Source organism: Pristiophorus japonicus, chromosome 1, assembly GCF_044704955.1.
Source record: "Pristiophorus japonicus isolate sPriJap1 chromosome 1, sPriJap1.hap1, whole genome shotgun sequence".
In the NCBI taxonomy this organism is placed as follows: Eukaryota; Metazoa; Chordata; class Chondrichthyes; family Pristiophoridae; genus Pristiophorus; species Pristiophorus japonicus.
The window spans coordinates 139330936-139358449 of NC_091977.1; the positions used below are offsets into that span (position 1 = coordinate 139330936).

The 27514-nt window shown below is 45.2% G+C and overlaps 1 protein-coding gene across 1 annotated transcript in view; it reads right to left on the minus strand.

Moving 5' to 3' along the window:
- Positions 1 to 27514, minus strand: part of hsd17b4 (hydroxysteroid (17-beta) dehydrogenase 4) — a 226239-nt gene that overhangs the window by 182920 nt on the left and 15805 nt on the right. Inside the window, exons 3-4 of the mRNA XM_070883392.1 lie at positions 24905 to 25012; positions 13076 to 13135 (exon numbers count right to left, since the gene is read on the minus strand). Coding sequence (XP_070739493.1) covers positions 13076 to 13135; positions 24905 to 25012 — 168 coding nt within the window. The remainder of the gene's footprint in view (positions 1 to 13075; positions 13136 to 24904; positions 25013 to 27514) is intronic.

Below are 27514 nucleotides of genomic sequence, written 5' to 3' on the forward strand. Positions count from 1 at the left end.
GAGGAGAGAGGGAGAGAGGGGAGGAGAGAGGGAGAGAGGGGAGGAGAGAGGGAGAGAGGGGAGGAGAGAGGGAGAGAGGGGAGGAGAGGAGAGAGGGCTGGGGAAGAAGGGGAGGATTATAAAGCAGAAGATGATTGCACAAATCATAGAATCAGATAGCATGGGACAACATCGTGGAGGATCTGAAGACAAGGATGAGGAGTTTAAATTTAACACAGAGACAGAAAATCAGTGTAGGCAAGGAGGGGGTGATGGGCACGCAGCACTTGGTGTAAAACAGGTTACAGGGGGTTGCATTTTGGACATGTTGGAGATTGTGGAGTGTCGTGGACAGGAGTCCAGAAATGAAGTTAGTGTTATAATCAAGATGAGAGATGATAAAAGAATGGGTAAGGATTTCAACGATGGATTGGCTGAGGCAGGGCAGAGATAATAAATATTGTATAGGTAGAAACAGAGTGTGTTAATAATGGATAGTATGTGGGGTTTAAAACTCAGCTGAGTGTTGAAAAGAGCACCAAGCTTTCACATAATCTGGAAAGGTGACTAGGAAGGAAGATGGAATCAGTGGCAAGGGAGACTAGCTTTTAGTGTGAACCAAAAATGTCGACTTTGGCCTTCCCAATGTTAAATTAGAGAAATTTGTGGCTCATCCATGACTTGATAACGGAAAGACAGTCTGACAGCATGAAAGAAATCATGGGTCGAGAGAAGTGATAGAAAGGTAGAGCTAGATGGCAATTGTATACATGTGAAAGACTGCAGAAAAGAGATCATGCACCAGCAAGCCCCAGAAAAGAGCTACAACAAATCAGTCATTACTGCTCGCAATACTGAAATACAGAGGAGTAGGTCATTTAACCCCTCAAATCTGCTCTGCCATTCAATTAGATCTGTATCTCAATTCCATTTGCCTTTGATCCATATAACTAATAAAAATCAGTCGATCTCAGTCTTGAAAATGTCAACTGAAACAGCAACAGGGTTGTTATTTTTTTGGGGGGGTGCATTCCAGATTTCCACTACCCTTTGTGTGAAAAATTGCTTCCAAATTTTCACTTTTAAATGGCCTTTTCAGATTATGCCCCCTAGTTTTGGATTCCCCCACCTAGTTTCTCTGTATCTACTCTATTGAATTGTTTTATCATTTTAAACATCTTAATTAGATCACTCCTCAACCTTCGAAATGCAGAGGAATAAAATCTAAGTTTATGCAACCTGTCGTCATAATTTAACACTAACGCTTTAAGCATCATTCTGGTGAATCTGCCCCATATCCTCCAAGGCCAATATATTCTTCCCAAGGTGTGGTACCCAAAACTGAACACCGTACTCCAGATGGGGTCTGAACTAGGCTCTGTACACCTTAAACATAATTTCCTCCCCTTTGTATTCCAACCCCCTTGAAATAAAGGCCAACATTCCATCAGCCTTCTTGATTACTTTTTGTGCCTGTACATTATCTTTTAGTGATGTTTACCTGGATTATCAAATCCCGTTGCTCCTCCAGGTCTTAGTCTCTTGCCATTAAGAAACTAAATAAACTAAATGTTGTCAAGTGGCTCATTTATCTAGTGTGTTATCAAATGATGCATTACTAAATTATGAAGTGTTCCCTCATATCAGAAAAGTGTTTGCACTTAACTTAACTTTAATAAAAAATATTCTTGCATCAAACTTTAAAGTTTTCAGTTAAGATCACTTACAAACTTTTAAACTTGCAAATTTACATCATTTACAAAAAACTTTTAATCTGAGAAAAGTTACAACAGTAATAACAGCAGCAAGGAAAGGCTGCACCCATCTCTCCTCCATCTTATTCTCAGACCGCCCACTGCGCTTGGTCTTGGTGACGCCACCCCTGCGCAGCGTTTCTCGGGTAGGTACCAAACTTATCCTTTTGAGCATCTTGGGTAATGCGCATTTCTTGATGGGGACGTGGGCAGGCGGTAATGTGGAAGGCCCGGCTTGGGCCTCTTCAGAGGCTGATCTGGGGATTGGAATGGGAGTGGCAGTTGATTCAGTCAATGGCTGCAGGGTCTGGGTGTATTCCCTTATTGCAGCAGCTAACTCTGACATTCCTTCCCTCATGTGCCCCGGCAGTGTTCGCATTTCTCGAGTGTTGTTCCTTCTCCCGACAGTCCCGATACCTCATCACCCATCACACTGATGGTGTCTAGGAGCGATCTCATAAGGTCAATGCTCTCCGCACTTATTGCCATCATCTGAACCACATCTGTTACATCCTGCTCCTCAGGAGAGCGCTGTCGTGCTCTCCTTCCCTTCCTCACCCTGGGTGTGGCTCGCTGCATCCCACTGGGACCTGCAGCCTCGGACAGTGGGGCCCTGGGTGTGCCTTGCTGCACTCCACTGAAACACGCAGCCTCAGACTGTGTGAAGCAATGAAATGTCCCAACACTCGTACCATTCATGAAAGGGGCTGGCACCTCAATAGGCCACACCTGCATCGCCTCCAGAGTGAGTACAACAGTGGGGGCTTCATCCCCACCCTCCTCCCTCCCATGCTCTTGGTCTGGAAGGTGGGATTGGAAGATGTTCTCCTCTTCAGGCTCATGCTCGTCTGAATCATCTTCTGCATCGGCTTCAGCCTCGTCAGGATTGGCCTCAGAGTTCTGCAAAATATAACAGAACAGACAAATGGTTTGCAGCAGAGGAGGGGGCAGGATGGATGGCATAAGTAGGCTCACACAGCAGGCTCATTTGAAGGACCACGATGAATGATAGCACATGCATCAACCAAAGCTTAGCTGACGGAGACATCCCCATGAACTGAAGCATGGTTAGCCCGCGCAGTATTTAACATTTAGCAACGCTAGAATGTGGAATTTGCAGGACTTACCCTCTTCCCCCGAATGTGGACCCAGCTTGTGCAGTGGTGGTTGCATTTCTCCAGGCAGACCCATCAAAGCAGCGAGCCTTTCTTCCAAGGGCGTCACTGGGTGCAGATTTGCCGGGCCTCCTCCTGTTCGAGTTCTCTCTCTTGTTGTGTGCCACCTTTCTCTACAAAGATGAAAGTATAACTTTTGAGGGTATCTTTCTGCTGGGTGGGACATACAGATGGTCACATTTACAATTGCAATTCCAGTGAATAAATGAAAATATTACTTACATTAACTACTAGACCAAGGTCCTGCCACCTCTTTTTGCACTGGCCTCCTGACCTCAGGGTGGTCACCAATGATTGCACAGTAATCTTCTGCAAGTTGGTTCCAGCATTTCTTCATTTGTTTTGGTGAAACTTTTGAGTGACCTCTACTGGTGTCCAGCTCGTGCCATCTGGCCTCAATTATAGCCACTAGTGCCTCCAGTTCCTTATGAGAAATTCTTGGTCCTTGAGCCGCATTGCATATTACAGCTCCGATTTTTCCACTGAGAATTAAAGTTCTCACAATTCTCACACACAACTGGCACTTTAAAAATAGCTGAATGCAGACGGGAGGTGTACTGGGCATGCACGCCCATAGCAGTCACATAAAAAACTTCATTTTTTTTCATGTATGCGCAGAAGGGAGGTCATCCTTTTTTCGGTCCAGACATTAGTCTCCGCCCCCCGCAGCTAAAGGACAGGCTCCACGGCATCAATTTTAAAAATTAGAACGGGGAAACTTTCAAGTTATTTTTTTTTGGAGTAGTCAGGGCCAAAAAACGAGCGGAACTCTTGAAATACACCAAAAAACAGCACTGGGGAAAATTGAGCCCAAAAAGTTATTCCTTATTTAGTAGTTAAAGATGGCAACTTTGAACAAAAATGTTTTCTAAAATACTTTTGTCCAAGAGAAGATATTTATGACCAATAGAATTAAATGGTCAATAAATTGCTCCTTTCATAGAATCATATAGTACAAAAGGATGCTAGGAAAGGGTGCAAAGGAGATTTACAAAAATGTTGCCTGGACTGGAGAATTTTGGCTATGAGGAAAGATTGGAGATGCTGGGTCTTTTTTCTTTGGAATTGAAGAGGCGGAGACCTGATTGAGGTGCCTGGATAGAATGGATAGGAAGGACCAGTTTCCCTTGGCAGAGGGGTCATCAACCAGGGGCACAGATTGAAAGTAATTGAGGGGAGATTTAGAAGAGAGATATGGGGAAATTTCTTCACCCAGAGGTGGGGTCTGGAACTCACTGCCTGAAAGGGTGGTAGAGGCATAAACCCTCACCACATCTAAAAAATACTTGGATGTGCACTTAAAGGCCCCAAGTTTCCACACGCGGCGAAAAAGGCACCCCTCAGAGCTGGCGCCTGTTTTTCGTGCCGAAAACGGCGCCTAAAAAAAACCTCTGTATTCTCCACCTCCCTGCAGGTCCTCTGGCCCTCGGCGCAGCGCGAGCTGTGGGGGGGCGGAGCCAGGTCCCTGCCCTGAAAACAGTGCCGGGACCTCTGCACATGCGCGCTCCAGGCGCCCGAAACTGTGTGGGAGGGGCCCGAAGCACGCAGCCCCTAGCCCTGGCCGAATGGCCTCAATGGGGCTGTGTGAATAAGGCTCCTCCCACGGCCAGCTCCTGCTTCCTCCTGACCCGACTTGACTCCCGCTCCCTCCCCGGACCGGACCCGCCACCCGCTCTCTCCCCCCTCCCCCCGGACCCGACACCCACTACCCTCCCCCCGGGCCGGACTCGACACCCGCTCCCCCCGCCTCCGGACTGGATCCGACCTGACCTCTCTCCCCCCGACCTGACCTCCCTCTCCCTCCCCCCGACCCGAACCGAACTGACCTCGCTCCCACCACACCCCCCCCCCGACCCGACCCAACGCCACCTACCTGTAAATCTGGTGCTGGGGACGGGCCCTGCCCGAAGTCTCGGGCCCGGCCCGTTCAGCCTCCCTCCCCCTTCTCCTTCCCCCCCCACCCCCCCAAGCTTCCGGTGCTGCAGTCGGTAAGTAGAAAATGTTTTATTTATTGATTTTTTTTTTTAATTATTTATTAATTTTTTTTGATTGATTTATTGGTTGATTTATTCATGTATTTATCATTTATTATTGATGATGGCTCTTTATTTGTAAAACTGAAGTGTTTAATGTTTGTAAGCTTCCCTTTAAACACCACCCCCCCCCCCCCCACCATTCCCTTGTAACCTGCGCCTGATTTTTTAAAGTGTAGACAAGGTTTTTTTCAAGCGTACAAAAATCTTCACTTACTCCATTCTAAGTTAGTTTGGAGTACGTTTTCACTGTAGAAACTTTGAAATCAGGCGTCAGTGGCTGGACACGCCCCCTTTTGAAAAAAAAATTCTGTTCCAAAGTGAAACTGTTCTACCTGACTAGAACTGCACAAAACTAAATGTGGAGAATTCCGATTTCTAAGATACTCCGTTCTACACCAGTTGCTCCTAAAATTCAGGAGCAAATCATGTGGAAACTTGGGGCCAAAGTGCTGCAACCTACATGGCTACAGACTAAGAGCTGGAAAGTGGGATTAGACTGGATAACTGTTGGTCGGCTGGCGCAGACACGATGCGTCGAAATGACTTCCTACCGTGCTGTAAATGTCTATGATTCTAAGGAGGCTATTTGGCCCATTGTGCCTGTGCCAGCTCTTTGAAAGAGCTATCCAATTATTCTCACTCCTCCGTTCTTTCACCACAGCAAATTTTTCCTTTCTCCTTATTAACTCCATCAAAACCCTTCAAGATGTTGAATACCTCCATCAAATCTCCCCTTAACCTTCCCTGCGGCAAGGAAAACAAACCCAGTTTATCTCGTCCCTCCATGTAATTAAAGTATTTCATCCCTGGTACACATGAACATAATAGGAGCAGGGGGAGGCCATTTGGTCTCTCGGACCTGCTTCGCCATTCAATAAGATCATGGCTGATCTTCTACCTCAACTTTACTTTCCTGCACTCACCCCATATTCCCTTAATATCCAAAAATCTATCAAACTGTCTTGAATATACTCAATGATTGAGCCTCCACTGAAATTCCAAAGATTCACCACCTTCTGAATGAAGAAATTTCTCCTCATCTCAGTCCTAAATGTCCGACCCCTTATTCTGAGACGGTGACCCCTGGTTCTAGACACTCCAGCCAGGGGAAACATCCTCCCTGCATCTACCATGTAAGAATTTTGTATAGTTCAATGAGATCACCGCTCATTCTTCTAAACTCTAGGAACATCGGCCTAGTCTACTCAATCTCTCTTCATAGGACAAATCGTCCCCCACCCCAGGAGTCAGTCTGGTGAACCTTTGTTGCACACCTTCTATGGAAAGTATATCCTTCCTTAGGTAAAGAGACCAAAACTGTAAACAATACTCCAGTGTGGTCTCACCAAGGCCCTATATAAATCCTCTTGTAATAAAGGCCAACATACCATTTGCTTTCCTAATTGCTTGCTGTACCTGCATGTTAAACTTCAGGTGAATCATGTACAAGGACACCCAGGTCCCTCTGAACACCAATATTTCCCAGTCTCTCACCATTTAAAAAACTCTGCTTTTCTATTTTTCCTACCAGTGGATAACTTCACATATCTCTACATTATATTCCATTTGCCATGTTCTTGCCCACTCACTTAGCCGGTCTATATCCCGTTGAAGCCTTTTGCATCTCCCTCACTACTTACATTCTAGTAAATCTCCTCTGCATTCTCTCGAAGACCTTGGCATCCTTCCTGGAGTGTAATGCCCAGAACTGGCCACAATACTCCAGCTGGGGCAAAACCAGCGTTTTATATAAAAGTTCAGCATGACTTCCTTGCTTTTTGACTATGTCTCTATTTATAAAGCCAAGGATCCTGTACACCTTTTTAAAATAGCATTTTCAACTTGTTCCGCCATCTCCAAAGATGTACACGCCCATGTCTCTGCTCCTGCACCTTTAATTTTTTTTATTTTATTTAGTCATTCATAGGATGTGGGCGTCACTGGCAAGGCCGGCATTTATTGCCCATCCCCAATTACCCTTGAGGTGGTGATGGTGAGCCACCTTCTTGAACTACTTCAGTCAGTGTGGTGAAGGTACTCCCACAGTGTTGACTTTGTTGTAGCAGTTTGGCCATTTCAGGGGGCAGTGAAGAGTCAACCACATTGCTGTGGGTCTGGAGCCACATATAGGCCAGACCAGGTAAGGATGGCAGATTTCCTTCCCTAAAAAGGACTTTAGTGAACCCAATGGGTTTTTACAACAATGAGATAGTTCCATGGATATCATTACTGATAAGAGCTTTTTAATTCCAGATTTATTTAATTAACTGAATTTAAAATTACCCAGCTGCCGTGATGGGATTTGAATTCATGTCTCCAGATCAGTAGTCCAGACCCCTGGATTACTCATCTAGTAACATAACCACTATATTACCGTACCCGTTATTGTACCATTGAGTTTATGGGATCAGCTGTGGCTCAGAGATACCACTCTCGCCTCGGAGTCAGAATGTTGTGGGTTCAAGTCCCAGTCCAGAGGCTTGAGCACAGAAATCTAGGCTGACACTGCAGTGCAGTACTGAGGGAGTATTTCACTATGCCATCTTTCAGATGAGACATTCTCTCAGATGGACGTAAAAGATATGACACTATTTCGAAGAAGAGCAGGGGAGTTCTCCCCAGTGTGGTAGCCAATATTTATCCCTCGATCAACATCTAAAAAAAAGTTTAACTGATCATTATCACATTATTCTTTGTGAGAGCTTGCTGTACACAAATTGGCTGCTGGGTTTCCTACATTACAACAGTAGCTACACTTAATTACTTTATTGGCTGTGAAGCACTTTGGGATGTCCAGTGGTCATGTAAGGTGCTATATAAATGCAAGTATCTTCCTTTTATATTGCCCCTCCTCATTCTTCATACCAAAATTAATCACTTCACATTTCTCTGCATTAAATTTCATATGCTATGTGTCTGCTCATTTTACCGATCTGTCGATGTCCTCCTCAAGTCTGTTACTAACCTCCTCACAGCTTACTACATTTCTGAGTTTTGTGTCATCTGCAAACTTAGAAATGTTGCCCTGCATACCCAAGTCCAGGTCATTAGTATATATCAAAAAGAGCAATGTTCCCAACATCGAACAGTGAGGGGCACGACTGCATACTTCCCTCCAGTCTGAAAAACAACCATTCACCACGACTCTCTGCTTTCTGTTCCTTCACCTATTTCATATCCATGCTGCCATTGCCCCTTTAGTCCCATGGGCTTCAATTTTTATAACAAGTCTATTACGTGGTACTTTTTCAAACAAACCCTTTGAAAGTCCATATACACATCAACCACACTACCCTCATCAAGCCTTTCCGTTACATCAAAGAACGATCAAGTTAGTCACATACAATTTTCCTTTAACAAATCCATGCTAGCTTTCATTTATTAATCCATATACAATCACAAAAATTTATAGCACAGAAAGAGGCCATTCAGCCCATCGTGTCTGCCGGATGATTTTTTCAAGTACCAATTAATTTTGTACTGAATTAATGTCTCAAAGATTCTCCACCATCGATAGTAGGCTGATTGGCCTGTAATTTTCTGGTTTCACCCTCTCCTTTTTTGAATAGGGGTGTAACATTTGCAATCCTCCAGTCCTCTGGCGCTACTCCCAGATCCAAGGAGGATTGGAAGATTGTGGCCAGAGGCTCCACAATTTTCACCCTTACTTCCCTCAGCAACCTAGGATGGTTCCCATCTGGTCCAGGTGACTTTTATAGCTTGAGCATTGCCAATCTTTAAGTTCCTCTTCTATTTTTATCCTATCCAATTACTTATTACCTCCTTCTTTATTTTGACATTGGCACATCCTTCTTCTTTAGTGAAGACGGATACAAAGTACTCATTTAGTACCTCACTCATGCCCACTGCCTGTGAGGACGACGCAAAGAGGCTGCAAAGGGATAGAGACAGGTTAAGGGACAGAGACAGTTTAGAAATTCTCTACCCAAAAGGGCTGTGGATGCTGAGTCGTTAAGCATATTCAAGACAGAGATAGATTTTTATACTCTAGGCGAATCAAGAGATGTGTGGATCGCGCAGGAAAGTGGAGTTGAGGTTAAAGATCAGCTCTGAACCTATTGAATAGTGGCGCAGGCTCGAAGGGCCTTATGGTCTACTCCTGCTCCTAATTCATATGTTCCTACGTTCTTGGGTGAATGGACAAGAACGCAAGAATGTAGCAGATGCAATATAACGTGGAGAAATGTGATGTTATCCACTTTGGTAGGAAAAATAGAAAAACAGAATATATATATATTTTTTTAAATAGTGAGAGACTGGGAAATGTTGGTATTCAGAGGGACCTGGGTGTTCTTGTACGTCAATCACTGAACGTTAACATGCAGGTACAGAAAGCAAGTCAGGAAAGCAAATGGTATGTTAGTCTTTATTAAAGGGATTGGAGTACAAGGGCTAAATTTGCAACAGGTTTGCGACCAGTTTTCTGCCTGGGTGAAGCGGAAAAACTAGTATTTTTGTTGCTAAACAAGTCACACAACATTTTGCGCCCAGACGGAGATTTTCAGCGTTTGGATGACTACAATCGGCATGCAACGCTGCGTTATCACCCTGCAGGAAAATTCAGCGATATCGCCCGTTTTACCATCTGCCCGGAAACACAGAAATAATTAGTTGAACCCAGGTCGGATTCAGGGTGCACCTGGCGCTAACGGCGCCATCTTGAAAACGGAGCAGAAGTTCAGTGCATAAAAGAATTTGGAGAAGGCGGCTGCGTTTTCCACAGTGAAGTTTATGTATTGGGGGGAGAGACAATGGAGATACCATGTGTAGATCCACTGGAAAAGCTCGGGTATGGAAGGCCTGGCTTCTGAGAAGCAAACCTCTTGCTCGGCCTTACCACTCACAGGTGATGCGGGTCTGGGTGTGACACTGGGGACTGCAGTGTCAAAGATGGAGGCCATCAATTGCGCGTGGGCATGGACAATCTGTGACCCGACCTCCGTCACGTTCGCAGATAGTGCTGCAATGTTTGTGGGAATCCTACCCAATACCTCCAGAAGCTGTCGGGTGAGCTGGGCGCTCTCCCTGGACAGTCCCACCATGTCCATGTGGGCATCTGCCTGTCAGTCAGCAGACCGGCTTTGCCGACTCACCCTCCGGAGAATCGGCATGTGGGATTCAACCCTGGGCGTGCGTTGCTGCACGCCACTTGTACTCGAGGCCTTAGATGGCTCAAAGACCAAGAATGCTTCTTCCTCGGACGAGGTGCTGTCCGGAGGAAAGAGAGGTGTCGAGTGTATCGGCCCCCCAACCCCACCCGGAATAGGCTTCTTGGTCTGTTCCTCTCCTTTAAATTCCTCACCCTCGTTCTCCCACTCCTGACGGCCTGAGGTGGAGACTTCCATTGGAGGATGTGGCACATGCGACTCCTCATCTGGAAATAGAAAACAATAGACAAGTGGTTAGCAGCAGGAGAAGGGGCAGGGTGACATGAGTAAGGTCACATAGCACAGACTAATTTCAAGGACCGCCACTACTCCATTATATGCAGTCCAGAGACACTACATCACATTGCCCCAACCCAAGCCCTTGGATTTTGCAGGACTTACCCTCACTTTCGAACGGGGGCTCAGCACCCCCACGGGCAGTTGCCCTCTCTGAGGCACTGATCAGACCAGCTACTCTTTCCTCCAGGTCTGTCAGAGGCATGGTTCTGGGTGGACCGCCGCCTGTCCATCGCTGCTCCCTGTGGTTGTGGGACATTTTTCCCTGTAAAGATGACAATGGGAATGGTTGCGAGAGGGGGCCCATCTGCTCGTGACACACACAGATAGCCATTAAAGCACTTATGCCATACTGTGTGCATTTAATACAGTCCTGTATTTAATGGTCCTGGAAGTTGCACGTGGTTCACGAGGAAGACATCGAAGTGCAGAAACATCTTTTAAGATCTCAGAAAGCAGTCTTAATAATTTGTAAAGATCATTCATGGCAAATAAGATGCAACACTAAGCCTACCTATACCAACATGTCAGATTTATAATTTAAGTAATGAAGGAGTGCATCAATAAAAATATTACTTACTCCAAGGACCCTGCAATGGTGATTGAACCTCTTGCGGCACTGGGTATGGATCCTTCGGATGTCGTCGATATACGACACCACCTCAGCAATGCTGGTCCAAATGCGCCGAGAAACCACTGGAAGGGGTTTACTTGCACCACTCCTGTTTAATTCCGCCCATCTCCTTTCTACAACAGTGATAAGGGCCTCATTGACCTCATTGCTAAACTTTCTTGCTTGCTGCCTGCTCCCATCGTGAATGCAATCTAAAAATGGCTGATTCATCCCTGGGTGTACTGCGCATGCGCGGGTGCTGCTCTGACAGCTAACCAGAAGCGCAGGAAGAAGAAAAAACTGCAACAAAAAAAAAAAAATTGCGCCTGCATAGAAGAATCTATTTTTTTTTTCGGTCATAAATTTCAGCTGCGGCACAAAAATTCAGTTGTGCAACACTGGATTTATTGCTGTCGCTCTTCACTGTTTGGCAGATTTGCGAGCTCTGGCAGTAACAGTACCCCAGCAGTTAAAAAAAAATGTCAATGCGATTATCGCCCAAAAACGGACGAAATTGCTAAAACCTGAAATACTAGCCCCAAGAGTAAAGAAGCCTAACTGCAATTATATAGGGCCTTGGTGAGGGTGAGACCACACCTGGAGTACTGTGCACATTTTTGTCTCCTTACCCAAGGAATTATATACTTGCCCTAGAGGGAGTGCAACGAAGGTTCACAAGACAGATTCCTGGAATGAGGGGACTGCCCTATGAGGAGAGATGGAGTAGACTAGGCCTATGTTCCCTCGAGCTTAGAAGAATGGGAGGTAAATGACAGGGTAAATGTTGGGAGCATGTTTCACCTGGCTGAGGAATCTAAAACTAGGTCATAGTCTCAGAATACGACGTCGGCCATTTAGGACTGAGATGACGAGAAATTTCTTCATTCAGATGGTTACAAATCTTTGGAATTCTCTACCACAGAAGACCATGGATGCTTAACTGTTGAGTATATTCAAGACAACGATAGATACATTTTTGGATACTAAGGCAATCAAGGGATATGGGGATAGGGTGGGAACATGGAGTTGAGGTAGATGGTCAGCATGATCTTGTTGAATGGCAGAGCAGGCTAAAAGGGCCGAATGGCCCTACGCCTGCTCCTATTTCTTATGTTATGTTTATATATTTTTTTTAAAGTATAGAGTTTCCTTTTCTATTACCTGCTGACCTATTCTCGCTCACTCTTTTTGTCCATCTTATTTCCTTTTTCAATTCTCCCCAATACTTTTCTGAAATTCCAGTCGGATGCTTCTTTCGGACAAATGCCGCCGACCTGAGAATTTTTAACGAATTTACCTAGTGGTCCCGGAGGCGCCTGTGATTCCAGTGGGGAGGCCTTCTCTTCCCACGCATCAAAGTGCGCTCCCCGTCTTCGACGTTCAGACGCAGGAGGTGCAGTCACGTGTGACTGCACAACCAATCAGGTACAATATTCTCATTAATAGCAATGAGAACTCCATATCTGAGTTCACATTGTGTTTTTTTTCTCAATAGCAAACAAAAACACAACATAAAAAATAAAACACACCTCACATAATTAAAATTAGTTTAAATTAAAGTTAATAATGTCAGAAAAAAAATATTTTTCTGATTTTTTCTAAGTTTCGTAATTAGAATTTAGTGGGCAGCGTTTTTAAACAAAAATATGTTTTTAAATGTTATTTTTATGTTTTTTATATGTTTTAAAACTTACGCTGGTAAAAGTTTTTACCAAAGAGAGTTTTAAGGACATTCGCTGGGCAAGAGATGGGCAAATAGCACAATCTTTCCCATGCGAATGTCCTTGCTGCTGAGATGCATTGGATCTGTCAAGCCAGAAGCCAGTCAAGCGTGTCAAAAAATGGCTTTTGCGATGCCTCCCCGGGTCCGTACGGAGAGGCCCTTTGTTTTCAGCTAGGCTCTCTACTGAATTATGAACTAGACATTTATAAGCTTCCTGTTTCAATTTAATCTCTCTATCTTTGGTCATCCAGTGAACTCTAGCTTTTGAGTTGCAACCCTGTACAGGTCCCTTATAATATTTAAGTATCTGTCAAATAGATCGCCACTTACCTATCCTTCCATAGGCATCCAAAGCAGTCTGAACGAGCTTTTCTCCTTCTTCAACAGAATCTGGAAATCACAACAAAACCACATTATGGGGTCAAGTTTCGGCCTGAGTTGCTCCTATTTTTTTTGGAGCAACTGGTTTAGAATGGAGTATCTTGGAAATTGCAATTCTCGGCATTTAGTTTAATCCAGTTCTAGTCAGTTAGAACAGTTTCATTTTGGAACAGATTTTTTTTTCAAAAGGGGTCGTGTCCGGCCACTTACACCTGTTTGGAAAGCTTAGGCAGCAAAAACTTACTCCAAACTAACTTAGAATGGAGTAAGTGTAGATTTTTGTACGCTCAGAAAAACCTTGCCTACATTTAGAAAATCAGGCGTAGGTTACAAATCAGGCGTAGGGATCCGGGGGGGGGGCGGGAGTTTACAAACATGAAACACATCACTTTTACAAATAAAGAGCCATCATCAATAATAAATGATAAATAAATCAATAAATCAACCAATAATTCAAAAAAAATTAACTAAAAAAACATTTATAAATAAAAAATTAAGTTTCTACTCACCGACTGCAGCACCGGGAGCCCCCCCCCCCCCAGTGTGTGTCTCTGTGTCAGTGTCTAATTGTTTCTGACAGCAAGGGGAGGGGGGGGGTGGAGAAGGGAGGAGAGGGAGGGGTGAGGAGAAAGAGAGGGGAGATTGGGGGGGGGGGGGGAAGAGAAAAAGAGGGGAGAGAGGAGAGTGGGGGGAGGGGGGAGAAAGAGAGGGGAGATTGGGGGGGTAGGGGAAGAGAGGAGAGGGAGGTGGGGGGGGAAAGAGAGGAGAGGGAGGTGGGGGGGAAGAGAGGAGAGGGAGGTGGGGGGGGGGGGGGAAAGAGAGGAGAGGGAAGTGGGGGGGGGGAAAAGAGAGGAGAGGGAAGTGGGGGGGGGGCGGGGAAGAGAGGAGAGGGAGGTGGGGGGGGCGGGGAAGAGGAGAGGGAGGTGGGGGAGGAGAGGGGAAGAGGAGAGGGGGGGCGCGGATGGCAGCGGAGCGGCTGGCAGCGGAGCGGGAGGGGGGGTTGTGAGAGAGCCAGAGGGAGCATAAGCTGAACAGGGGAGGAAGCCGGAGCCACAGCCAGAGCAGGAGCTGGAGGATGGAGGTGCAGTCTGATCTTCGCCGCCCCACTGAGCCCATTCGGCCAGAGCTAGGGGTGATGTGCTTCAGGCCCCTCCCACACAGTTTCGGGCGCCTGGAGCTACTGCATGTGCGCACACACGCCAAGGTCCCGGCACTGTTTTCAGCGCAGGGACCTGGCTCCGCCGACCCCCCCACAGCTTGTGCTGCGCCGCGCCGAGGGCTTGGGTCGGCCTGAGGCAGTGGAGAATGCAGAGAAGTTTTCGGCACGGTTCCAATCGCGGAAATCAGGCGTGGCTCACGGGGCTGTGTCGTTCTAGGCGCAGCCCGAAACTTGACCCCATAGTTTCATAATTATTAAGAACCGCTGAATCGGAGATTCTCAAATACCTACACTGCATACATAACAACTTTAGTAGTTTACAGTTATATAGCACTCCTATTGTATTCTTGGTTCCTGAACAACTTAAGAGTTCTGAAATGATTTCAATTTTCAAATAATCGATCATGTACATATATTTTACCAATTTTTGATTAAATGTGTAATCAAAATCATGCTAATGCAACACTGAATAAATCTCAGCTCATTCAGATTACATTTTTCACCCAATCATGTCAATTGCCTAACAAACTAAATACCAAAAATAAATTCTCAATTCCAAATCCCCATCTCAATAATTTATTGTAATTACTAAATCCATTCATGTTTCTCGTGTGGCGGTTAAACTGTTCTACCCGTTGCCCAAAATATTTGATCAAACCAGTAGAAATATATCTTTTTAATGATGAAGTGTATTATTTCACCTCTGCAAATAAACTGCATTAAATCATTTTTATTAAACCAATTCCAGGGACTTTCTACAGGTCCCACCTCTGCAGTTCTACATGCAAGTGAGTGTACAAGAAACAATAGGAACTGAAAAGTCTTGAGATACATTTATGCTGAATTATTTATGTTTAAAAGCTCAGAAGGGAGGAGCAGCTACAGTTCTATACTGACATCTGGTGGTGGGTGAAACTCAGCAAGAATTACAGGATAACTTTATCCATTATGCTAGAAGTTTACAGCACAGAAGGAAGCCAGTGAGCAGTCTGGTTGTGCCAGTTCTTTGCTAAAGCAAATCAAAACTAATCTCACTGATCTGCTTTCACCCTAGATCACCGTATCTGCCTCTGCTTCAAATATTTATCCCCTTTTCCTTCTAAGATGCAACGGTATCTGTCTAATCACTCCATGTGGCAAAGCATCCCATGCTCCAACAACCCTGTCTAAAGACATTTCGCCAAACAGCTTTCCTCACCCTTAGTAATTATTTTAAATCAATGAGCGCTGGTCACTGACAGTCCAACAGAGGAAACAGTCTTTCCTTAGCAAAAGTCTTCATAATTTAAAAAAACGCTATTAAATCGCCTCCGTCTTCTCTGTTCCAGTGGAAATAGTCCCAACAACCCAAATCTCTCCTCATAACTATAGTTTCCCATCCCTGGCATCATCCTGGTGAATTTATACTGTGCATTCTCTATGGCTGTAATGTCCGTGCCATAATGGGCACCCAAAACGGCACACAATACTCCAATCTATATCCTACCAACATTACGTATAAATTCATCATTACTTTGATACTCTTGTACCCTATGCCCTTATTCATAAAAAGCAAAATTCTATTAACTTTAGTTGCCTGAACTCTCAACTTTAGGGAATTATATTTCTGAACCTCTAGGTCTCTCTATTTATCCATGCCCTTCAACATCCTTCCCTTAAATGTATGCTCCAATTCCTTGCATTTTCTCCCAAAACACATTACTTCACATTTACTAACATTAAATTACATCTTCCACAAACCTATCCATGTCTTCCTAAAATCTTTTACAGTCCTCCTCACTATTTACTAAAGCTTCTACTTTTGTGCATTCTGCCTGCACATCCCGTCAGCTTTCCATTATAAATTCATATGACCAAATTTATAATGGAGTTTATACAAATTCGTTAAGACTTTAATTATACCACAACTACCACCCTCAAGTGAGGCACTGCAGCATGAGGATAACAACATAAGAAATAGGAGCAGGGGTAGGCCATAAGACCCCTCGAGTCTGCTCCACCATTTAATACAATCATGGTTCATCCGATCATGGACTCGGGTCCACTTCCCTGCCCGCTCCCCATAACCCCTTATTCCCTTATCGTTCAAAAAACTGTCTATTTCGGTCTTAAATTTATTCAATGTTCCAGCTTCCACATCTTTTTGAGGCAGCGAATTCCACAGATTTACAACCCTCATAGGAAATTTCTCCTCATCTCAGTTTTAAATAGACAGGCCCTTATTCTAAGATCATGCCCTCTGGTTCTAGTCTCCTCTATCAGTGGAAACATCCTCTCTGCATGCACCTTGTCAAGCCCCCTCATAATCTTATACATTTCGATAAGATTGTCATGTATCTGTAAAGCATGCACTCCCATGTTCCGCCACCAGGGAGCTCATCCCCTGAAGTCCCAAGGGATCCCAGCATCCCTTGGGAGCAGTGTATATAAGCCGGCCCCTAAGGCCTGTTCCTCACTCTGAAGTGTCTTAAAGACTGAGGTCACTGTTACTTTAACCTCCCTGTGTTAGGAACACAATAACTAGCGACGAGAATACGAATCCAACGCAAAGATGCAGCAAACTGTGGACATCCTGGAGAAGTTCTCGGAGGGTGAGCACTGGGAAGCCTATGTCGAATGGCTAGACCAGTACTTTGTATCCAACGAGCTGGACGGAGAAGGAAGCGCTGCGAAAAGGAGAGCGGTCTTCCTCAATGTCTGCGGGTCGCCGACCTACAGCCTCATGAAGAATCTTCTGGCTCTGATGAAACCCACAGATAAGTCGTATGAGGAGCCGTGTACACTCGTTCGGGAGCATTTTAACCAGAGGGAGAGCGTGCTGATAGCGAGTTATCAGTTCTACACGTGCCAGCGATCTGAAGGTCAGGAAGTGGCGAGCTACGTCGCCGAGCTAAGGCGACTTGCAGGACAATGTGACTTTGATGGCTACCTGGAGCAAATGCTCAGACTTTTTTGTACTGGGAGACCACGAGACCATCCTACGAAAACATTTGACTGTAGAGACATCGACCCTCATTTAGGCCATTGCGATAGCACAGGCGTTTATGTCCACCAGTGATAGCACCAAACAAATCTCTCAGCACACAAGTGCTAGCAATGTTCATAAATTAACTGGAACTGTGTTTGCAAGCAGAAATGTACAGGGCAGAACCCACAAGTCTGCAACTGCCAGCAGGCCTCAGGTGACCCAGATGACTCAGAGTCCCCAACAAAGGATGAATGCAAGGCGATTCACACCTTGTTGACGTTTTGGAGGCTTCCATTCAGCCTATTCACGCTGCTTCAAAGGGTATGTTTGCAAGAGCTGTGGAACAATGGGGCACCTCCAACAAGCTTGCAAACGAACTGCAAGCTCTGCAAAACCTGCTAACCACCACGTGGCAGAGGAAGATCGGCCCATGGTAGATCAAAGCAATTTTGAGCCTCAGAGAGAGGAGGCAGATGCTGAAGTACACGGGGTGCACATATTTTCGAGGAAATGTCCACCTATAATGCTAAACGTAAAATTGAATGGTTTATCCGTAGCCATGGAACTGGACACTGGTGCTAGCCAATCCATCATGAGTAAAAAGATGTTTGAGAGACTGTGGTGCAACAAGGCATTCAGACCAGCCCTGAGCCCCATCCACACGAAACTGAGAACGTACACCAAAGAGCTTATCATTGTCCTGGGCAGCGGCATGGTCAAGGTCACCTGCGAGGGCACGGTGCACGAACTGCCACTCTGGATTGTCCCGAGCGATGGCCCCACACTGCTTGGAAGGAGCTGGCTGGGCAAAATCCGCTGTAACTGGGATGACATCCGAGCGCTATCACGTGTCGATGAGGACTCATGTACCCAGGTTCTGAACAAATTTCCTTCCCTGTTTGAGCCAGGCATTGGAAACTTTTCCTGGGGCGAAGGTGCGGATCCACTTGGTCCCAGAGAAACGACCCATTCACCACAAGGCGCGAACGGTACCTCACATGATGAGGGAGAGAGTGGAAATCGAGCTGGACAGGCTGCAATGCGAGGGCATCATCTCCCCAGTGGAATTCAGCGAGTGGGCCAGCCCAATTGTTCCTGTACCCAAAAGTGATGGCATGGTCAGGATTTGCGGCGATTATAAAGTAACTATTAATCGTTTCTCGCTACAGCACCAATACCCGCTACCTAAGGCAGACGACCTACTTGCAATGCTGGCAGAAGGCAAGACGTTCACCAAGCTCGGCCTGACTTCAGCCGACATGACACAGGAGCTGGAGGAGTCTTCGAAGGCCCTCACCTGCATCAACACGCACAAGGGACAGATGCCCATTTGGAATTCGGTCGGCTGCAGCGATCTTTCAGAGAAACATGGAGCGCCTACTCAAGTCAGTACCACACATGGTGGTCTTTCAGAACGACATATTGGTCACGGGTCGGGACACCGCCGAGCACCTACAAAACCTGGAGGAGGTCCTCCAACTACTGGATCTCGTAGGGCAGCGGCTGAAGAGGTCGAAATGCGTCTTCATGGCAACAGAAGAGAAGTTTTTGGGGAGAAAGATCGCAGGGGACGGCATTCGGCCCACAGACGCCAAGACAGAGGCTATCAGGAACGCGCCCACGCCACAGAACGTCACGGAGCTACGGTCGTTCCTGGGACTCCTCAACTATTTTGGTAACTTCCGATCGGGGTTAAGCACCCTTTTAGAGCCCCTAGATGTGTTATTGTGCAAAGGTGAGAATTGGGTATGGGGGAAAAAAAATAATTGCTTTTGAGAAAGCCAGAAACATTTTGTGCTCCAACAAGCTGCTTGTATTGTATAACCCGTGTAAAGGACTTGTGCTAGCATGTGATGCTTCGGTATCTGCACTTCTTTTTTCACCGCACACAATGTAGACTAATACCATGCCTGTTTTTACATTTCTGCAGCCATCCTTGACATGGATTGAGAACTGGTTGGCAGACAGGAAGCAAAGAGTAAGAGTAAATGGGTACTTTTCAGAATGGCAGGCAGTTACTAATGGGGTACCGCAAGGTTCTGTGCTGGGGCCCCAGCTGTTTACATTGTACATTAATGATTTAGATGAGGGGATTAAATGTAGTATCTCCAAATTTGCAGATGACACTAAGTTGGGTGGCGGTGTGAGCTGCGAGGATGCTATGTGGCTGCAGAGCGACTTGGATCGGTTAGGTGAGTGGCCAAATGCATGGCAGATGAAGTATAATGTGGCTAAATGGGAGGTTATCCACTTTGGTGGTAAAAACAGAGAGACAGACTATTATCTGAATGGTGACAGATTAGGAAAAGGGGAAGTGCAACGAGATCTGGGTGTCATGGTATATCAGTCATTGAAGGCTGGCATGCAGGTACAGCAGGCGGTTAAGAAAGCAAATGGCATGTTGGCTTTCATAGCAAGGGGATTTGAGTACAGGGGCAGGGAGGTGTTACTACAGTTGTACGGGGCCTTGGGGAGGCCACACCTGGAGTATTGTGTACAGTTTTGGTCTCCTAACTTGAGGAAGGACATTCTTGCTATTGAGGGAGTGCAGCGAAGGCTCACCAGACTGACATCAAGAAAGACTGGATCAACTGGGCTTGTAATAACTGGAGCTCAGAAGAATGAGAGGGGATCTCAGAAACGTTTAAAATTCTGACGGGTTTAGACAGGTTAGATGCAGGAAGAATGTTCCCAACGTTGGGTAAGTCCAGAACCAGGGGTCACAGTCTAAGGATAAGGGGTAAGCCATTTAGGACCGAGATGAGGAGAAACTTCTTCATCCAGAGAGTGGTGAACCTGTGGAATTCTCTACCGCAGAAAGTTGTTGAGGCCAGTTCAAGAGGGAGTTAGATATGGCTCTTATGGCTAAAGGGATCAAGGGGTATGGAGAGAAAGCAGAAAAGATGAAGCCTAAACCACTGTATGAGTGCACTATCTAAATCACTACTTTTTCCTTCCTTCAATGTCTTACAAAAGCTCATACTTTTCTTACTTTCACGGTCAGCAAAAAACTTAAGGATCTTATCCTTTTGCTTCTTCAAGTTATACACTGTTGACGAACCAACATTGTAAAACTTACATAAGGTCTGCACTGATGTGCCCTTGTCCAATTTCTTCAATATTTCCACCTTTTGCTGTATGGATAACGACATATGCTTACGCTTAGCAGCACTACCAATACTTCCACTGCTTGCTGGTCTTTTTTGACGCCATATTTAGGGGTAAATTAGAGCACTGAACAGAGCTGGAAACACTGGAAACCAATACACCACCCCACCCACACAAAGCAGCAGCTCTACACAGAGTCGGGAAGTGTGAGAAAACACCACGCTGAAATCTCGGACCTCCCTCTCTCGCAGCGCTGGTTTGCCACTCTTTCTCTGGGGGCAACTGCTGACAACGCTGCTGACAATGACCTGGCTGCGTTCTGCGAATGCGCTGCGCAGAAGCCGACTCTGCAGCAATTCATCATTTACCCCCATGAACAACGGGACCCTCCATCAACATCGCGGGTTGCGACCACCCTGCTGGGAATGATGCCGGACCAGGGATGTTGCCGGACCAATGAGTCCTGGATTGGAGAGGTACAACTTGTACCCAACATTGACCATGACATGCGCATGTACTTGTCGAAATAACTCCATATCCTGACAGAATTGTTGCTCAGCACCAGCAACAAGTTTCACATTAAGTAAAACAACAATAATAAATATATATGTTTAATTGTATAACTAATTTTTATACAGAAGAAATACTTGTGTTGTGTTACAGGGGGTCTGTGGAATTTTTATAACACTGGAGAGGGGCATCAGAAGCAAAAAGGTTGACAACTGCTCTCGGCTATCCTTTTTTGCAATGCCTAATGTCCGAACAGACTGACTACATGTAATGTAAAATTTTGCATGCAAGTGCAAAGTTTCACTCGATTTTTAAAATACTGCAAAGATTTGCACTTACATTTTTGTAACTTAATCCTTGTGTAACGACACACACTTTTAGTTAAAATAGGTTTAACTTTTAATCTGCTCCTTAAAATACAAACAAATGCCTGCATATATATCTCCTCTCTCTCCTCTCAGTTTTAAAAGTAAATTAATTCAGAGAAGCAGGCAGTGTGTCACTAGCACATACTTATTTACCCCTCTCCAGAGGGGACAGCAGGGTCCAAAGTATTTTTCTTGTTACAGGGAATGGGGCATATTGAGCAAGCTAGAGCCCAAAGCAGCAGGGTACCAGCAAGAGGGAGGAGTGATTTTCTTTAAAACTTATAGTTGATAATGCAGCAAAAAGAATGGGTGATTTCCAGCTGTGGCCAGTATACAGTCACTAACTAGTTAGCAAGTTATTTCAGCTGTTTTTACTGACCATATTAATCTGGCCTCACCCCAAGTGGACGAGCCACAGATTTATAAATAGTCACCAATCAACAAGGATGGGAAGAGAAGGAAAAGGTGAACAAGGGAGAGGGGAGAGTAAAGGAGTTGAGTAGATTGTTCAAAGGAGAAAAGGTAAGGGACATGGTCATTTTAATATTCACCCTCCCTCTTCCACCTCCTCACTCCTTGGGTTGGCCCAGATACATGATCCAAGATGTTGTTTTGGGGCAGGGGGTGGGGGGGAAGCAGTGGGGGGGTTCACCAAAATGCTAATTGGGAATGGGGTGGTCCAATCTCCATTAAGCTGCTCATTAAAGGGAGGCAACGTCAGATATGCAGCAGGGGATAGAAAATTCAATGCTGCTGAGTTGGAAAGGGAAAGCCAAACAGATCTCCAGGTGGTGGGATGGGTTTAGCACCTAAATAGCGCCTGAAAAACATGCTATATAAAAAAGGAAAATTAGGTGCCAATCCTTTCCCAACTATTCTGCACCTGTATAATATTCCTCCAGAATGTCTTGTTTAGATTTTCTGGTGGCTCCACTTCAAGAAGTGCCTCTGCGCACAGATTTTCTGTAACAGCACTGGATGGATGCACCATTTAGGACCAATCCAGTCCCCTTTTGCAATACAGCTGACTTGCAGGCAGGAAAGGGGAAACAACCACAAGCTTTATTGACAACTGCTAATGTAAATCACCCTCTTATTCCCTCACCATCATTCATGGGTGCACTTGCCATCCAAACCTTGGCACAGCAATATAAATCATTCACAGTGGATAGAAGCCTCAAATAAACTTGAAGACCACCAAGATGCAAATCAGTATCTTTCAGACTTAATATAAAAACTTGCCAGTGTTCCTCAGAAACCAGCATAATAAAAATCCTGACATTACCTGCAACATTCTGGCTCTTTCATGGGGTTCCATTTTACCTGCCCATCAATGTTGCTGCAATCTTCAAGGACCAGGCAGTAATCATACTTCTTCCTCCCTGTTCCAATAGTGCATTCTGACATGCATCCAATGCACGTCCACTCAAATGGTAATTAGCCCTGACAGAAAGATCATGTGCTATAGATGTCATCCCAGCGACAAGCATTTCCAGTGCATCCACACTAATTGTTCATGGGCTGCACCTGACCAGGAAAATCCTCCCTTACAACCTTGAAACCCAGTATCAAAGCATTGCTTTAGAAATTAATCTAATTACTGACGGATCCTAATAGATCATCAGGGACTTCAAGATAGGAGCCAAGGAACAACAAAGGTAAATGAGTAAAATATCCTGGCAGAATTTACAAATGTAAGTATTTGACAAAACTTAAGCTATATATGGACACTTTCTTTACAAGCTAGTTTTTGGTAAGTCTATAACCTAGATTTAGCGAGTACAGTTTCCCTGTCCATAAGCAATGTTATAAGCTGCAATTTTTGTAACACTTGACAAGATTGTTGGTGTTTTTTTTAAATCCAAAAACAGAACAATCTTTTTTTTTTAAAAAAGCAAAACTATCCTTCACGGTCTTATGCAAATAGATTACCATTTGAACTATAGATGACTGCTTCACTATTTTGTACTCAGAATGTCTGAATATTCTTATTGACGGCTAAAGTTGTAATATATTTTCTCCCTGGAAGGGAGCTGCAACAAATAGATGGGATGTTTTTTTTAAATCACAAAGATTTGGAATAGAGAATAATTACCATACAATTGCAACAGTGCAGCCCACAATAACCTATTGTTACAAAGAGCGTGAGATTATCTTTCAGTCAAGGTTTCAAGTTTAGCTTCATAAATGCAGTGATTACTGCAGAGCATTTACAAGGTCTACAATTTGTTGATTAGTGATAAAACACTTATTTGGGATAAAACAATGCTCAATGAACAAATTATTATGGGCCCAAGTTTCCACATGATTTGCGCCTGATTTTTAGGAGCAACTGGTATAGAACGGACTATCTTAGAAATCGCAATGCTCCACATTTTTTTTTCTGCAGTTCTAGTCAGGTATAACAGTTGCACTTTGGAACAGAATTTTTTCTTCAAAAGGGGGCGTGTCCGGCCACTGACGCCTGATTTGAAAGTTTCCACAGTGAAAACGTACTCCAAACTAACTTAGAATGGAGCAAGTGAAGATTTTTGTAGAACTGAAAAAACCTGTTCTACACATTAAAAAATCAGGCGCAGGTTACAAATTAGGCGTCCAGAACGAGGTTGGGGGGGGGGGGGGGGAAGGGGAAGTCATTAAATTCTATAATAAATCCTTATTTATACTTATACAAATATTATACAAATAAATCCAACCCGAATAAACATTTATAAGCAAAGAAAAAATTAAATAAACCATCTTCCTACCTGTGTGAAAGTGCTTCAGGCAGGCCTTTCGGGACCGAAGGCTGAACGGGCCGGCCCGAGACTTCGGGCAGGGCCCGTCCCCAACATCAGATTTACAGGTAGGTGGCATTGGGTCGAGTCGGGGAGGTTCGGTTCGGGTCAGGGGGAGAGAGGGAGCGGGAGTCGGGTCGGGTCGGGGAGTCGGGTCAGGTCCAGTGGTGGTGGTGGGGGTGGGGGGGGGTAGCGGGTGTCGGGTCAGGGGGCGGGAGCACGGGTCGGGTCGGGTCGAGTCGGGGGGGGGGGGGGGGGGGGCAGAGCGGGAGCGGGAATCGGGTCCGGAGGCAGGGGGGGAGCGGGAGTCGGGTCGAGTCGGGGGGGGGAGCGGGTGTCGGGTTCGGTCCGGTCCGGAGGCGGGGGGGGGGGGGAGGAGGAGCAGGAGCTGGCCGTGGGAGGAGCCTTATTCACGCAGCCCCAGTGAGGCCATTCGGCCAGGGCTAGGGGCTGCGTGCTTCAGGCCCCTCCCACACAGTTTCGGGCGCCTGGAGCTACTGCACTTGCGTGCCCACTGTAGCGCGCATGTGCAGAGGTCCCGGCACTATTTTCAGCGCAGGGACCTGGCTCCGCCCCCCCCACATCTCGTGCTGCGCTGAGCCGAGGGCCAGAGGACCTGCAGGGAGGTGGAGATACGGAGGTTTTTTTTAGGCGCACTTTGTGGCACGAAAAACGGGCGTCCAGGTCGGGAGTGTGCCGTTCTAGGCGCGTGTGGAAACTTGGGCCCAAAGGGTGTTGTTGCAGACTTCTAAAACTGTCATGACCTTCTAATTTCTAAAATCATAATAAAAAGGGTAAACAGCCAAGCCAGGAAACAGATAATATGATGCATTTCTAAGCTGAAAGGAACAGAGGAAATCAAGTTGAATATAAAGTTAAGTACAATACCATAATTAGGCACAGCTTTGCCTCCTTTTGCCCTTATCTCTTCCACCACTCTATCTGCAGATGATGAGCTTTTGCCTTCTCCTTTGATGTTACCTCCTAGATCATTTACTGCAGCAAGAAATGAGAGATGCAATGTTATAATCAAACAGTAATATTTTACTTTCTGTAACAATGTGAAATTTTGGGATAGGGACATAGGGCCCTAGTTTGCCCCCCCTCCCCCACCTCCCGTTAAAATGGCACACCTCACTTTCTACACTAAAAACGGCGCCAAAAACTTACCTAGGAATTCTACCCACTCCTTGGAACGTAACAGGCCTTGGCGTCGCGCAGCACAAGCAGTGGGGGGGGCAAAGTCAGGTCCAGGCACTGAAAGCAGTGCTGGGACCTCTGCACATGCGCGCGCTAGAGTGTGTGCGCATGTGCAGTAGCTCTGCGTGTGCTCTGCAGGCTGTGTGGAAGGGGCCTAAAGCACATGGGATTGGGGGTAGTGTGCTGACATGGATTGAGAACTGGTTGTCAGACAGGAAGCAAAGAGTAGGAGTAAATGGGTACTTTTCAGAATGGCAGGCGGTGACTAGTGGGGTACCGCAAGGTTCTGTGATGGGGCCCCAGCTGTTTACATTGTACATTAATGATTTGGACGAGGGGATTAAATGTAGTATCTCCAAATTTGCGGATGACACTAAGTTGGGTGGCAGTGAGGATGCTATGAGACTGCAGAGCGACTTGGATAGGTTAGGTGAGTGGGCAAATGCATGGCAGATGAAGTATAATGTGGATAAATGTGAGGTTGTTCACTTTGGTGGTAAAAACAGAGAGACAGACTATTATCTGAATGGTGACAGATTAGGAAAAGGGGAGGTGCAATGAGACCTGGGTGTCATGGTACATCAGTCATTGAAGGTTAGTATGCAGGTCTAGCAGGCAGTTAAGAAAGCAAATGGCATGTTGGCCTTCATAGCGAGGGGATTTGAGTACAGGGGCAGGGAGGTGTTACTACAGTTGTACAGGGCCTTGGTGAGGCCACACCTGGAGTATTATGTACAGTTTCGGTCTCCTAACCTGAGGAAGGACATTCTTGCTATTGAGAGAGTGCAGCGAAGGTTCACCAGACTGATTCCCGGGATGGCAGGACTGACCTATCAAGAAAGACTGGATCAACTGGGCTTGTATTCACTGGAGTTCAGAAGAATGAGAGGGGACCTCATAGAAACGTTTAAAATTCTGATGGGTTTCAACAGGTTAGATGCAAGAAGAACGTTCCCAATGTTGGGGAAGTCCAGAACCAGGGGTCACAGTCTAAGGATAAGGGGCAAGCCATTTAGGACGGAGATGAGGAGAAACTTCTTCACCCAGAGAGTGGTGAATCTGTGGAATTCTCTACCACAGAAAGTTGTTGAGGCCAATTCACTAAATATATTCAAAAAGGAGTTAGATGTAGTCCTTACTACTAGGGGGATCAAGGGGTATGGCGAGAAAGCAGGAATGGGGTACTGAAGTTGCATGTTCAGCCATGAACTCATTGAATGGCAGTGCAGGCTATAGAAGGGCCGAATGGCCTACTCCTGCACCTATTTTCTATGTTTCTATGTTTCTATGCCGCCCCTAGCCCTGGCCGAATGGACTCCATCATCGGCGGCCAGATTAGCTACCAAAATTATCGGTATTTGTAAGTAAAATTGAAATTATGTTGACGTATTAAAAAGTACTTGTGGGTTGGCCATTAAGGTGTTTTATTAGCATGTTGGCAGAAATCCTCTGGCACAGTTGCTAGAGTACGTAGTTCTTGAATGTGCATAATTTTGTCTAACATAAATGCTCAGTCCAAAATAATACTCCAAAATCAAGCAAGTCATAAAGTTGGGTTATAATATTTTCAGATAATTGAGGAGTTAAAAATGGAATTGGAATAAAACTAATCTCGATCATAAATATGTAAATCTATCTCAACGGCTTCACATTTGAGAAGAAAAGTTACATTGCTCTGGATAAATTAAATTCCCCTCCCAATGAACATTTTTTTTAACCTTACAAACCAGAAGCTGCATCCGCTCATACAGAAAATATTTTTTTAAAAAACAAAGCTTTATTGTTAGATCTTGGGAGAGGTAGTGTAAGCCAAATCCACAGCAAAGACCGTCAGACTGGAAAAGACCAAACAAGACAAACAAGAAACAGAGACTTAGAGTATAAAATTCTAAAAAAATAAATAGTTTAAATGTTATAAAGCAATCTTGTAACCTTTTTAATAAAGGTGCCTTTGTTGGTACAAGAATACCATATAAAAACATTCTGTAAGGAAATAAAACACAGTGCTTCAGTGGATAGAGTAAACACAGTGCTCATCAAAATGTCCTTCAGAAAACTCTTATTTACAGGACTTGCTATAATGCATTTGCTAGTTTACCAATCCATTTTTAATCTAATTGTTTATTGCTTTATAAGTCTTGGTACTAGGTGCAGGTCCTCTCAGCTTGTTCCATATCCCCTGTATTTTTTTTAATTTGTTATTGAATGATTATTTTTGTGCTTTAAATGTACTTCTGCTTCTTTAATGTTGTTGTGCAGGTGTTTAGTGCTTTGCAAGCTGTCTAAACTTGCTTAAGT